Source organism: Oxyura jamaicensis, chromosome 2 (genome assembly GCF_011077185.1).
Source record: "Oxyura jamaicensis isolate SHBP4307 breed ruddy duck chromosome 2, BPBGC_Ojam_1.0, whole genome shotgun sequence".
NCBI lineage: Eukaryota > Metazoa > Chordata > Aves > Anseriformes > Anatidae > Oxyura > Oxyura jamaicensis.
In genome coordinates, this window is record NC_048894.1 from 153602997 (window position 1) to 153617354 (window position 14358).

The window sequence follows — 14358 nt, forward strand, 5'->3', positions numbered from 1 at the left end:
CCAGTTCTTCCTCTCATCTCTAATTTCTTGTTCTCACCTCGTGCTAGTTTCTCCTCTGGGACAGCAAATGGCCATGTGGCTGCACGAAGAACTAAATCTGAGTGCAAACTAATCCAGGAAAGAAGGCAACAACCCTCATTGTCTCCCTATAGTTCATGGTGGGGCCACGTAAAAGCCTGTGCTGACAGATGGGAGAAGGAAGCTGGGAAGAGTAAGCCTTTCTTTTTTAGCAGCAGGGCTGGGTTTAACTGGCTGTATAAAACAGCACTGTTGCTAACTCAGAATAAACCTATTCATTTCAGAGTCCCAAGTGAAATAGGAAGTTATTTAAGTGATACAGAGATTGTACACAAGCAGTACAGGACCGTAGTCATGCTCTGGGAAAACAGTTCTACAGGATCTGTGGAGGAACTAGAGCAACCAGCAGTCACCGCTCAACCGTGAGCTCAGGGGTTTCACCAGCTCTGGAATGGTTTTAGTTTAAGCTGGTGATGACCACAACAAGTGGAAAATTGGATTCAGGAGTTTTAGGCAAGTGCTTGATTTGAAAACAAAACAGACAGACAAACAAATGCTGCAAGAGAAAAAACATCCTTGCTGTGTTTGCTGGAGCCATAAACCAAGATGCCAGGCTGTCCTTCAACCCACCAAATGGCAGAAGAAAGTTGCATAATGTCTTCCCCATTTAGCCCATAAAATATTTTATGCCCTCCCACCCCACCATTCATGAAAAGTGAAAGCTTTTCTCCTCTTTAAGGAAAAGTTAAATCGACTGGAAATTCTCTCAGTGATCTTTTATGCCTTAGCAGAAAAGTGCTGTTATCCAGCAAATATGGGAGTGAAAGGATGTCTGATCCTGTCATCTGTGACATAAAAGACTACTATGAACTGGAGATTCTACAGAGTTTGAGAAAGCCACCACTGCAGCTAGGGGTGACAAGAGCATCAAGAAGCAACAAGAGAAATCAGAGGTGATAGCAGCTGGGTCACTGCAGTTTTTTTTAAAAAAACAGCAAATGTCTGCTCAGCCTTTATCAGACTTCCTGAACCACCTGGAAGCACCTAGATTTGCAAGTGAGAATCAAAATCATTGATTACTAATCAAAAAAAAAATAGTAATCATCATTACTAATCAAAATTAGTAGCTGCACATAGCCTGGATGTACTGTTAAGGAGCTGAATGTGGAACATCCCAGTAAGAATGCTGTCTGTGGCAGGCATGATGCATACACGAGTTGGAAGCACAAAAGTTGGAATATCTTCATGGGACAATCTGTGCTAACCAGACTTCAGCGAGTCTGTTAGACAGCAGACACTACTCTAAAACACCTCACCCTTCTCTGCACTCAACGTGAAGGTGCATGCCACAAATTTTTCCAATACTTCATGATGTCTACCGCAAAGCTATCTAGAAATTAATGTTTTTACAGTGAAATTTGAGAGCTCAACAAGAAGTATAAAATGTTCATGTCAAATTAGGTAAATATTGCTAAGTACTGATGTGTTCAAATATTTCAATTCTCAATTGAAATTTGACCACGGTGATTAAGTCTTTCAGGAACTGTCAGTCACTGGATTGCCACAAGATAGGGCAATTCAGATGCCTACCCTTTGTTCTCAGTATATGTGATAGTTTTAATATTGAAGGCCAAGAAGAAACAGCCCTCTTTTCTGATGACAAGCTCTTCCGTGAACATGCCATGAACCTGAGGAAAGCTGACTTCAAAAAAACCAGCTCTGAAGCTTTTAGAATATTATTTTGAATGGTACTCAAGCTGGTGTCTTGAAAGCCGGAGCCCCTTTTGCATTAGAAACAGAGCAGTGGCAGCATAGGACTTATTTTATTCATTGCACACACAACCCAAAGTCAAGAAAGACACGTACAAAATAGAAAAATAAATTTTATGAATCATCTGAACATGTGATTGCTTTTGAGACTTCATCACAGGACTTGTTACTTGCTTTGAAATCAATAACAAAGCATTGGTACCTACCAGATATCAAAACATTTCAACTCTAGTTCCTTGCGCTTGTAAGGAACTTGAGATTCATATGATGACATAGTCCTTTGGTCTACACATTTGCAGAAGAACTCACTGTGGCACACAAATCACTCTCACAGGCAACAAAAAACTGACCGTAGGAAGGGCTACATTATACATACAGCTCATTACTGTACATAGACCAATGCTGAGCACAGTACTTCCTTAGAAAACATCTGTGTGTGCTTCTCCTATTACTAAATGTAGAAAAAATAGCTATTCGCAGTGAATATAGGTGTAACGCCAAGTTTCTTTTCAAAATCATACATGTTGATGTAGTCAAAGGTTGCCAAGTCATAGGCTTCTTCTTTGTGGAGACATTGAGTAACGTTTTGTAAAGTCTTTGGTCAGTTTTGCAAACTGTACCTTATCATCCGTCTGGCTTAATGAGAACAGAATAAACTCAAATATTACAATGTCCAGAGCACTGTAATCAGTGTTATTTAAGAAATACAGGTGTTTTAGGGAACCACTGCAATGTCTCCCCCATTGAGGCTTACCAGATGATAGTGTTAACCTCCAGATCTGAGCCAGTCTGACAGCTTTATACATGCACTAAGTTATCAAGTTCAGCTTCGAATAAAACCTATGTGTGACCCAACTGGCTCTCTTTGACAAGCATAAGCCTACTATTTACCTCCCAGAAGCAGGTGCCAGTATATTTTTAAATATTCCATAGGTCTGTTGTTATCCCTACAACATATAAGCAGAAATCTTATTTAGAAACGAAGTAGCAACTCTGGAATTTTTAACAGAGTACATCTCTCCTGCTGTCTTGTAAAACCATCACCCATTTTTGCCTGCTAACTATAGTCCAGAATGTAACAGAGACTTTTGGCAAAAATATCTCCCACTGCCACCATGTCTCACTGAGCAGACATTATTTTTTTGATTCTGCTATGCTTACTTCCACAAGATCAATTGAGACCGAAAATGTTACTAATGCCCATAATGACATATTTTTAGAAATAATTTCAGTCAAATATAGCAAGATGGAATGACAGAGTCTAGGAGAGACATCCAGTGAGACCCGAGACAAGAGATTACGAGCAGCTGCTGGCACGAAATCCTGTATTTGCAACACTGCACAACTCTTCACATTCCACAGTACAGTAGCACAGGGACTGGAAGACTCATCACTAGTCAGTACAACAAAAAAACTTTCTCTCTACCAGTTCCACTCATTGATTCATGTGTCTCCCAAGAGCTCACAGAAGACTATGTCTATTAAAACCCTGGCTTGGCTCTGATGATATACGCTTTTATCTCAGAATGTGCACGAACTAAACAGCATCTTGGCATGTGCCCTTGTCACGTCTTCCACCCACCCAGTAGTTTGTACGTTCCTGTTTTACACAGTGTTATCATGTTAAAATTACAGAAAGCTAACTACAACATCTACTATAAGTTTTACCTTCTAAACATGTGTGATAAATAATCCTTACAGTGAACCCCTCTCCTATTCCCACCATATTAACACAACTAAAAGTGGCACGTGCACCAGAATAGACTGGGTCCCATTCTCCACCAGCTCTCTGCCATCCTCCAAAACATTTCCACTTCACATATTCAGATAACAAAAAGTTACCTGATCTCTATGTTAGTACTTCTGCGGATAGTGTTCTTGCTGTCTCATACTCTGTTTCAATGGACGGCTCCAGTGCCACCAATAATTTCTTCATTTCACACAGAATCACAAAATGGTTTGGGTTGGAAGGGACCCTAAGGATCATACAATTCCAACTCCACTGCCATGGGCAGGGACACCTTCTACTAGATGAAAAACATGCAAAACAATAAATTAAACAAGTATAGAGAGACTGATTCTGCCTCAGAACAGTTTCCTTGCATTCAATCTAGAAAGAAAAGGCTTAGGAAGGATATGAAACCTGCTCTAGCAAGGTTGGGCAACCTGTCTAGGTATCTTTGCTTGAGCAGGTGTCAGGCCAGATAACCTCCAGAGGTCCCTTCCAACCTCAACCACTCTGTGATTCTGTAACAGCCCTCCAAAGAGGACAGACTGCAGTACAGAGGAAAAGAATAAATACTTTTTGATATCCAATGAAAACTGGACCAGATCAGGCTCCCAGTGTGGTGAGAGGGACTGAGGCCAGGCATTGAGTAGAAAATCTCCCCTCTTAAGGCTGGAATAAAGGATTTAGGGACGTTAGAGCATCTCAACAGCATCCTTGAATGAGAAAAACACCACCTGGGAATACCTTTTGCACACCTATCTCCTATAATTGTTGTTGCTGTGGGAATCATGCCATTGCAAAAATTAATACATTTTTACGCACCTGTGTTTGCTGCCTTAGTCGTTAACTCCCCTTTCTATCCTGGACCAACTTCTTTCAAATCCACCTGCATTAACTGTGCCCCACGTACTTAGATACTCAATTCCCCTTGCCACTGTTCACTTCCTTACACTTTCTTATTCTGCCTGAATGTCCCTCCAAATGTACACATTACCTACTCATTGTTTGTTCAGCTAATTCCTTCCTCTCTGCTACCTTTCCTACTAATAATGTTTGTTTATGGCAGTCTGATTCCCTTTGTTTTCACATTTGAAACAATTCATTTAGCAGTGTACCTTCCCCTTAAATTTCTCTGTATCTAACACAACTAAACTTTTCCCTTTCACCTGCCCTTTCAGTGGTTTTATTTCTCCCCACCAAACCCACTGGTGAAGGTGGAAGCAAACACCCTGGAGAGTGACAATGATCACACTCTGGAGTAAGGATGATCCTAGTAATCCTTTGGGATTTAATGAGGAGTGGTATGCACATATGTAGGGACCTAGTATGGGCTCAGAAAGCCACGGGCAAATAGCTTTGTACTCTGTCAGATGGGCAAATGATTTCTTGAGAAGGCAAACAGAGACAGGTAAGAAGTACTAACAACAGTTTTCTGGAAAAGGAATGTAATAATTTTTTTATGGAAAATCAGAATCTGGGAGGTCAGCAGCTGCATTGGAGATTGTTTGAGTTGTTTGTGTCCACCAGAGGTGCTTATCCTTCCTTATTCTACCCTGGTCATAAGTGTGTATGATTACATACAATTTCAACAGAAAAAGACCCAGCTCCTTCAATATGCACCACGTACAGTCTATATACAGGATGACTTTCACTTGTATCATGATTACATTGTCCATAAACATTTTTATTTAGACTGCAAAAAGTAGTTGTACGTTGGCAATGTCAACAGGTTTATGCCTGCTTGTGCTACTCACTGTGTAAGAAGCATACATAAGTCCAGAGCATTAAAATAACACTTATTTCTTGCAAATGGAGGCACAGAGAGCAATGAAAGAGCCTCACACCACCAGCCAGAAGGCCTGCTTCTTTCCAGGCAAGTTATTGTTAACGGACAGTAACAAAACTTCCCAGCCTGTAGATGTGGTCATTGACACTGCAACGTGTTACAGCATCACACAGGGACTCAAGTTCAGACTTATGACCCAGAAAAGTGTCTCATTAATTTGACTCAAAGAACCCCAAATGACCACAACACATACTGTGAAAAGCAGAAAATCCAGGTAACTTATATATAGTCATCAAGAGAGTGATTTATCAGTAGTAGAAGGAGAAGGGGTGGTGTGCTTGCTGTTCCCGTTAAAGTGCTGGGACATAGCAGACATAATGCTATTGCAGTTCTTTTTCAAGGGGCTGGAAATTCAAAGTTTGTTTGTTCTGTGTGATTTTCAGACACTGCTCTCTATTAAACACCATTCAAAACATCACCAGGGTTTATGTGGTTAGTAGCCAGACCACTTGTGAACACCACTTGTCAGTAGAGTTGGGATGCTGAAAGGCCAAAAATAAAAAGTATCCTTTTGTTTCCTAAAGGGTTAATCTCAGAAACATCCAGAGCACTCTTTTCATATTATAATGCCAGAAAATAAGGAAAAAAAAAAAAAAAAAAAAAAAAAAAAAAGCACATTTCATATACAAAATAGACCAAATTCTGGGTATAAATAGCATGTCAACCTTCACATCTATGCCTGGATACACTGGATAAAAATCTATTCAATAATCCAAAATCTAACAAAAAGTGAACAAAAAAGTGAAGTCACATTCCACTCTCCAGGTGACCACTAGAAGCTGGCTTATATTTAATGCTAACTTGGGCAGAAGAACCCAGAAAGTGAGTGCTACATTGCACTCCAGGTAGTAAAATGACTTCTTACAGAGGGGAACAGAGCAGAAGACAATAGAATAAAGAACTATCAGTATAGTTAGAACCAGGTAGTCATGGAAGGAAATAATCACAGCCCTATGTTAATTGCACCTATTATAATTCTCTTTGTGTAGAAGAACTGGGAACTCTACTTACTTTCACAGAGACGTCTTCTCAGCTTCCCCCGAATTTTATCGATGGCATTGTAATCGGAGACATGAAACACGTGAGCAGACTTGGGTTCTGAAGCAATTTCATCGAGTTCCTCTTTTAAGGCTTCGCCAACACCCACAGCAAAGATCCTAATTCCAGCCTGACGGGCTGCAGTGGCTGGATCCAAGACGTAATCCTGGCTCCTTCCATCAGTCAGAAGGATAGCCACTTTTTTAACAGTTCGATCACTGAGTCTCCCACCTGCTTCTTTGGAAAAACTGTATGTGTTGATGTACCTGAGAGCATCTCCAGTGTTTGTGTTGCCCCCATAATACTTAATTTTTCTGGCGGCCTCTTTGATTTCCTCACGGTTTTTGTATTTTCCCAGGTCGAACTCGGTGGTTGGCCGATCACTGTATCGCACAACACCTACACGGGTTTTATCTGGGCCAATCTCAAAAGTTTCCACCAAATTAGCCACCCACTGCCGAACCTTCTCAAAATCTTCCTTTCCAACGCTGGAGGAGGCATCCAAGAGGAACACAAGGTCATAGTGAACGTTCTTGCAACCTGCAGGAGTGGCAGAATATATCGCTGAGGGAAGGTGAAAGACAAGTATCAGATATAACAAATACTCCTCGGGCATGGCTCCCCAGCGAGCCGTTCTTAGGAGGCAGCAAACTGGGAGAAGAAAAAGTGCAGAGAAAGTGCAGATTCTCAGCCTCTCTTCCTTGTGATTCACCTCATCTGTTTCAGGACATCTACAGTAGATAGGCACACGCTTCTCTTTGAAAAGCAAAGCCTTTCTCTTCCTGCACTACTAACTTCCTTTGGTCAGTCTTTCACCTACACCATCTGCATGCATATGAAGCTATTTTTCTCTTTTAAGAACTTCATTGCAGTCCCTCTGCTCAGGCAATGCTCTGAAATGACCTTGGCAGCTCAAGAGACCTGCTCTGACCTTCCCTTTGCCAATCCTGACCTTGAGTAGTGAAGCTTTCATGTTCCCTCTTGCATTAGCATTATGATTTATTTATGCTTAGCTAGAATCAGTTCTTCTGCTCAGCATGATATCTTGGTGAAGCAAGTTTATAACAAGATTATTTTGATTTTGAGGCTCTCTGCCATTGACTATTGACTAAAGGATGACTCACTGAATACTGGGATGGCTTCCTTGACAACAAAGGGCAGTTCCTTTGTGTGAGAAAAGTTCACTTATCCCCACAAACACACTTTTGGCTCCAGCCATATTTGTAATCTAAGGCCTATGTAATCTGAAAGGCAAATGTATTTTAATTGCAGTTTTCTTGCCCTGTGAAACCAGACTGGTCATATATTTGTCAGCTGCTTGCCAAGAAAACAGATCTCCCAGGAGATGTTTTCTATCTCTCTCTGAACATAGACAAGCCAACCAGCAATATATATATAAAAAGACCCAGAGGTGATCAAGATGTATCAACATAATGCCACAGCTGGACAAAATGTATACATAGATATATTTAATTTACTATTATAAGCTATAGTACCTAACAAATTACAATTTCAAGACTGAAAACTGCTATACAAAGTCAGTTTATCTATGGTCACAACCATCAGCCATCATTTCTCCAGTAGTTCTCCCACATCACCTCGCAAAGTACAACCACTCATGTGAAAAACAAAGCACATATAACATGGTGCATGACAGAGAGCTGGTCCGTAGAAGTGCCTGTGCCACTTCATCTCTTTTATAGGGCTTTTCTTTGCCCCATTGAACTGGAGATGTTATATGTGTCCTCTGAACTGCTGGCAATTGCCTTTAAACCCTTCTGTTTTATCAGGCTCTGAGCTAGCCCACATTTATCCATATCCACTGAGGCCAGATCTGTCCTGTTTCACTGCAGGATCCTGATTTCCCCAACTATTCCCACTACAGCTATAGCAATGACCTCCTTTGGGCTCTGATCTGGACTGACCAACTTATTTCCCTTGGTTGGAATATCTGGGAGTAGTGGTCAAAATATGTGACTCCAGTCATTCTCGCTGTACAGTCTGTGTGTTTTCATATCAGACTAGTTCCAGCCAAGTTCCAGCAATTAAATGCACATCAGTGACTAAGATACATTACATGTACATTTGAAGTGCATCTTGCAGTTTGGTTTTGTAGGAAATTAATCCAGGGCTGCTCTCTAATGTGAACCAAAGCACAGTAACAGGAAATGCTTGGAAAATTCACTATGGAAGTTTTGAAATCCTTGTCAGAGCCCTGAGAGCATGTTTATTCTGTGGGGTTTGGCTGCTAGGGATCCATGGCCTTGGGTAAGCTCCTCAGGAAGCTCTTCTGGAAGCATTCAATAAACATTTGCCTGTCCTTTCCCTGGAAGCTGCTTTTAAGGTGAGGTTCTCACCCTTGGTCCTTGCCTGAGCCACTGACTGATTTCCCAGCTTCACCTCAGACCTGCCTCACCTCTGTGGACATGCTTGGACAGTGGCTGACCCCAGCTGCTATCTTCAGACCTCACAGAATGAGAGAATGGTTTGGGTTGGAAGGGACCTCAAAGACAATCCAGTTCCAACCCCCCTGCCATGGGCAGGGACACCTCCCACCATACCAGGTTGCCCAAAGCCCCATCCAGCCTGGCCTTGAGCACCTCCAGGGATGGGGCATCCACAGCTTCTCTGGGCAGCCTGTGTCATTGCCTCACCACCTTCTGAATGAATAATTTATTCCTCACCACCCTCTGAATGAATAATTTATTTTGAATGTCTAGTCTAAATCTATTATTTCTTACAGAATCACAGAATCGTCTAGGTTGGAAGAGACTTCCAAGATCACCTAGAACAACCTCTGACCTAACACTAACAAGTTCTCCACTAAACCATATCCCTAAACTCTACATCTAAACATCTTCTAAAGACCTCCAGGGATGGTGACTCAACCACTTCCCTGGGCAGCCCATTCCAATGCCTAACAACCCTTTCGGTAAAGAAGTTTTTCTAAATATCCAACCTAAACCTTCCCTGACGCAACTTTAGCCCATTCCCCCTTATCCTGTCACCAGGCACGTGGGAGAATAGACCAACCCCCACCTCTCTACAGCCTCCCTTGAGGTACTTGTAGAGTGCAATAAGGTCACCCCTGAGCCTCCTCTTCTCCAGGCTAAACAGTCCCAGCTCTCTCAGCCGCTCCTCGTAAGACTTGTTCTCCAGACCCTTCACCAGCTTTGTTGCCCTTCTCTGGACTCTCTCGAGCACCTCCATGTCCTCCTTGTAGTGAGGGGCCCAAAGCTGAACACAGTACTCGAGGTGAGGCCTCACCAGAGCTGAGTACAGGGGGACAATCATTTCCCTGGACCTGCTGGCCACACTGCTTACAAGCCAGGATGCTGTTGGCCTTCTTGGCCGCCTGAGCATACTGCTGGCTCATATTCAGCCGACTAGTTTAGTCAGTTTAGTAATGGCTTAGTTTAAAGCCATTCCCCCTTGTCTTATCACTCCACTCCCTGACAAAGAGTCCCTCCCCAGCTTTCTTGTTGCCCCCCTTTAGGCACTGGCAGGCCGCTCTAAGGCCTCCCCAGAGCCTTCTCTTCTCCAGGCTGAACAACCCCAACTCTCTCAGCCTGTCTTCATAGGAGAGGTGCTCCAGCCCCTTGATCATCTTTGTGGCCCTCCTCTGGACTCTTTCTAACAGGTCCATGTCCTTCTTGTTCTGGGGACCCCAGAGCTGAACACAGGGCTCCAGGTGGGGTCTCACAAGAGCAGAGAAGAGGGGGACAATCACCTCCCTTGCCCTTCTGGCCGCTCTGCTTTTGATGCAGCCAAAAATATGGGTGGCTTTCTGGGCTGCAAGTCCACATTGCCAGCTCATGTTGAGCTTCTCATCAACCAACACCACAGGTTCTTCTCCTCTGGGCCCCTTTCAATCCATTCTCCACCCAGCCTGTATCTGTACTTCGGATTGCCCCGACCCAGATGCAGGACCTTGCACTTGGCCTTGTTGAACATTATGAAGATCACACAGGCCCAACTCTCAAGCCTGTCAAGGTCCCAGAATGTTGCAGGTGTTGAAAACGAACATCATCTCTGTTAATTTCTGTTGAAAGGAATGTTCCAGAGACCTTACCCAGGTGCTGCTGTTCCTTCAGAGTCTAAGGGAAAAACTTATACATATGGGTTTGGGTTCATGTTGGGAATAACCTGTCCACATCGGATCACACTGGAAACAACCTGTCCACACTAGATCATGTTCTGTGATGGCATTTTGTAAGTGCGGGAATGCTTTTCTCTAACCATAGAGCAAGAAAGGTCTGGATGGATACACCAGCAGCATGAGTAGCCTTCTGAACATTGCTGCAAGGAGGCAAGTAGCAATTCTCTCAAGGGTAACGAGAGTGTGAAGATGATGGAATATATGGATTTATATTATGGGATGTCAGTTACATTACATCCGTGCATATAGGTTAGATTGCCAAGCATAGTTCTGCTTGCTCTTTGCAAAATATAAAGGATGTAACAGTAAAGGCTAAGCAAGAAATTTCTGCTTTCCAAATGAAAAAAAAATAATAATAATAATCACTATGTTAATCTATGCTGCCTGAATAACAGAATACTATTCAAATGAGACTAACCGAAGAATATAAAGGTTTAACTATAAAGCCTACAAGGTACAGACCTTCCTGTTGCTCATTTTAATAACTCTCAGCAGGTGAGATGGCTGCAGTTTAAAAACAAACACAACAGAAAGAATCTATCCTATCTGTGTTCAAGGGCAATGAGCCTTAAAACAAGGTGGGTTTGAAATTTAAAAAGCATTGCCTATTCAGGCAGTATTGCAGGGAAGAAAAAGACAATCTTTCAGGATCATTTTCTTGAAATTAGTGATTCTTTGCTTACGGACCTGATGGCAGTGAGATTAAATGCTGCAGAAAAGCTTTTACTAAATATTAATCTGCATTTTTAGCACAGTAATGTCCACTGCTGGACAAAATGGATTGTTTTCCAAGAATGCTATTATAATGTTGTTTACTGGCAGAAACAGTTCATGTTAAGGGAATATGAGAAATAATTCATAGAAAGTGAACTTTCAGTTTTGTAATTACAGGAATGCTCTGTGGAAACATAATTCTAGGAGTTGTATTCACCAGCTCAGACACTGAGTCAACCATTTTGTTATATTGCCATTAAAAATAGTCCACAAACAGGCCATCAGGCCAAAATTTTTTAAAGTAATCACAGAAATAACATATAAATGGTACCACCTTTTCCTTCCTGTGAGTGATCCACAAGCAGAAAAAAAAAGATGCTATTCCACATTATTTTGTTACTAAGTACTTACTCCTGTTAAACTTGATACAAAAAACCTTACATAGATCACATAACATCACTGTAAAGCAGCTATTCCTTAGACAGAGAGAAGGTCTAAAAACTCCTTTTCTTTACTATAAATTACCCAAGGATACAGAATAGCATCTTTGCTAGAAAAAGAGCCAGAAAAACTCCACCTCAAACGTAAACAGAGATTAAAAAAAACCTTTGGGCTTTCATTATGAATCAGCAGTGTAGGTCTACAACCATATTTTCTCCGTGATCTCTAGCACTTTTAGATAACTCTTTCTATCCCCCTCAAAAAACAAGGTGTCCTTGTGAAGACGACCTGTAGGAACAGCCTCTCAGTCTCACTATCCTCATTCACAGAATCCCAGAATAGCTGAGGTTGGAAGGGACCTCTGGAGGTGATCTGGTCCATCCTCCTGATCAAGCCGGGCCACCTACACCAGGGTGCTCTTCAGTGGCATTTGGGGGAAAGTGCTAACTTGCACAGGCCAAAAACCATGTCAGGGTCCATTTTAGACAGCAGGAAGCATGAGCCAGAAGAATGAGCAGAGTATTCTAGTGGACCATGAAAGCCAGCCAGAAGGAAGATTCACCAGGTCTAACCTGAAACCCTCTGATGGCAACATAAGGAGTGGTCTCCATGTCACCGCCTTGGATGAGGCATATCCTGAGCAAACTGCACACTGCTCCTTTGTTGGGTGGCTGAGCCACAAAAAGTGGACTTAGACAGAAACTCTAGTTAAATAATAACCTTGATCCCTGAGTTACCTCCATCCTTAAGGTCTGTTTTATGTCTTTTCAGCAGTAAATGTCTTCCATGTTTGTTTGTTTTTTTTTATATATATATTTTTTTATTGATTTCCTCCTACCAATGATAGCATCTCAGCCATGTAAAAGCCCCAGCAGCTATTTAACAGGAGTGGAATGCTGCATACCTGCTCTTTGTGCCTCAGTTCTCTCCCCACCGAACACAAGTGTAAGAAGAACCAGGAGATGGGGTATGCGGCGTCTTCCCATAACAGACATATCTCCTTCCTCACATCAGCTTGTCTTTTCACCGTGGTGAGAAGCTTGCAAGAAATCCAATTTGTAGCCTAGCAAGGAAAATAAAGAGCAAGTGTTATCTCATAGAAAAACAAACGGAAGCAATGATGCAAGCCATGGGAGCACCGTTCTGGGGAGCTGTCACTTCCGCCTGTCATTTTGTTGACCAGACACAAACCACGCAGACAAAGAGGCAAGAAGTTCACCTACTTTTCAAACGCTATAGCCTTTCACTGGCTCTATTCAGCGTGCAGCAGCCTGAACAGAAAAAAGGAGAGAGATTACCAGATTATTATACTTTAATTGAGCCCACTGCCAACTACACAATCAACGCACTGGAGTGGAAACCATTCCTGACCCGGCCCTCCTACATATTCATCATTAGGAGAAACAAAACATGGAGCCGAGATACAGCCCACTACAAATCACACACAGCCCATTGCCACTGCCCCCATCGCTGCTTTCCGTTCCCAAGCCCCAGAAATGCTGAGCACTAAAAACACATGGCTGTTTTCATGCATTTGCTTGCTGATCTCGGTTGTTGTCTATAGTAGTAAACTCAGCAGCTTCAGAATGAGTCTTTTGACTATCTAGATAAGAAGTGCAAAAGCTCAGGTGGAAGACCTTCAGTTTAAGGTCACTGGTTCAAATTTACCTTGTCTGAAGCCACGGAAACCAGCAGGTATTGTAGCAAGGCAGGCCAAGTACCTGGGATAATAAAAGTTTAGCTACATTTTCTAACACTAAGCTAACTCTTTTTTTATTATTTCAATATTTCATAATTTATTCCCTCTTTTTTAAAACTATTTTTTACTATAAAGATCATAAAGTCATTGCAATTTTATGTACTGAGCTTCAAACATGCAAGGAAAAACAGTCGCCACTCTGTAGCTCATACTGCCTAAGGAATCGTTTTGGAAAAGGTTCTCCCAGCTCCTGAATCCATCTTTTCCTCCTTAGTGTACACATTCCTTGGTTCATTTTCTTAAGGAATTTCTGCTTCCTCTGTCTTTTAACATGCACATCAGCTTCTTCCTGTACCCATCTGTTGATGGGTACAGGAGGCATAAAGGGGACACTATACCGTAGATCATCGCTGTAGGGCTGATTATGCATTCTAGGATATTTCTTTTCAAAGCCATAGGGTTTGGGGGGAATCATAGACAAAAAGAACGGTGGAGTCAGCATCTGTTCAAATACAGTCTTGATCAGTCAAATGTTGGGCCAATCTCTATCATGTCTCTCGGAAATAAATTGCACATCGTTCTGGCTTAGGGAGGAAAAAATTGAAAAATCTTCTGTAGTCATTGAGATACAGCCGTAAATCCTTATTCCAAGGACAAAATTCAGGCCCCTTAATTTTCAAAAATCTGTATCATATACAGACAAGGAGAAAACAATGCACCTAACACATCCTGCGCTCCGCAAATAAAAAGTAGGAAGCATCTGCCAGCAGTGGAATATAAATTCAAGACAGGATCCAAATACATAAATAAATAAATCCCTGCTTTTTTCTTCAAGCACCATCCCTAAATCCAAAGGGCATAAGCAGGTGCTGTATTTTACACCTCAACCAGATGGTGTCCCTGCGAGACAGTGAGGTGCTCAGGTCTGAGCTCCCTGGAAGAGA

The 14358-nt window shown here is 42.1% G+C and overlaps 1 protein-coding gene across 2 annotated transcripts in view; it reads right to left on the bottom strand.

Moving 5' to 3' along the window:
• Nucleotides 1–13195, bottom strand: part of COL22A1 (collagen type XXII alpha 1 chain) — a 196440-nt gene extending 183245 nt beyond the window's left edge. Inside the window, exons 1-4 of one of the 2 annotated variants that reach the window (XM_035319306.1) lie at nucleotides 13065–13195; nucleotides 12939–12986; nucleotides 12620–12778; nucleotides 6375–6965 (exon numbers count right to left, since the gene is read on the bottom strand). In XM_035319306.1, coding sequence (XP_035175197.1) covers nucleotides 6375–6965; nucleotides 12620–12710 — 682 coding nt within the window. In that variant the 5' untranslated portion in view covers nucleotides 12711–12778; nucleotides 12939–12986; nucleotides 13065–13195. The other variant, XM_035319307.1, reaches the window with a different exon arrangement.
• Nucleotides 13196–14358: the final 1163 nt, after the last annotated feature.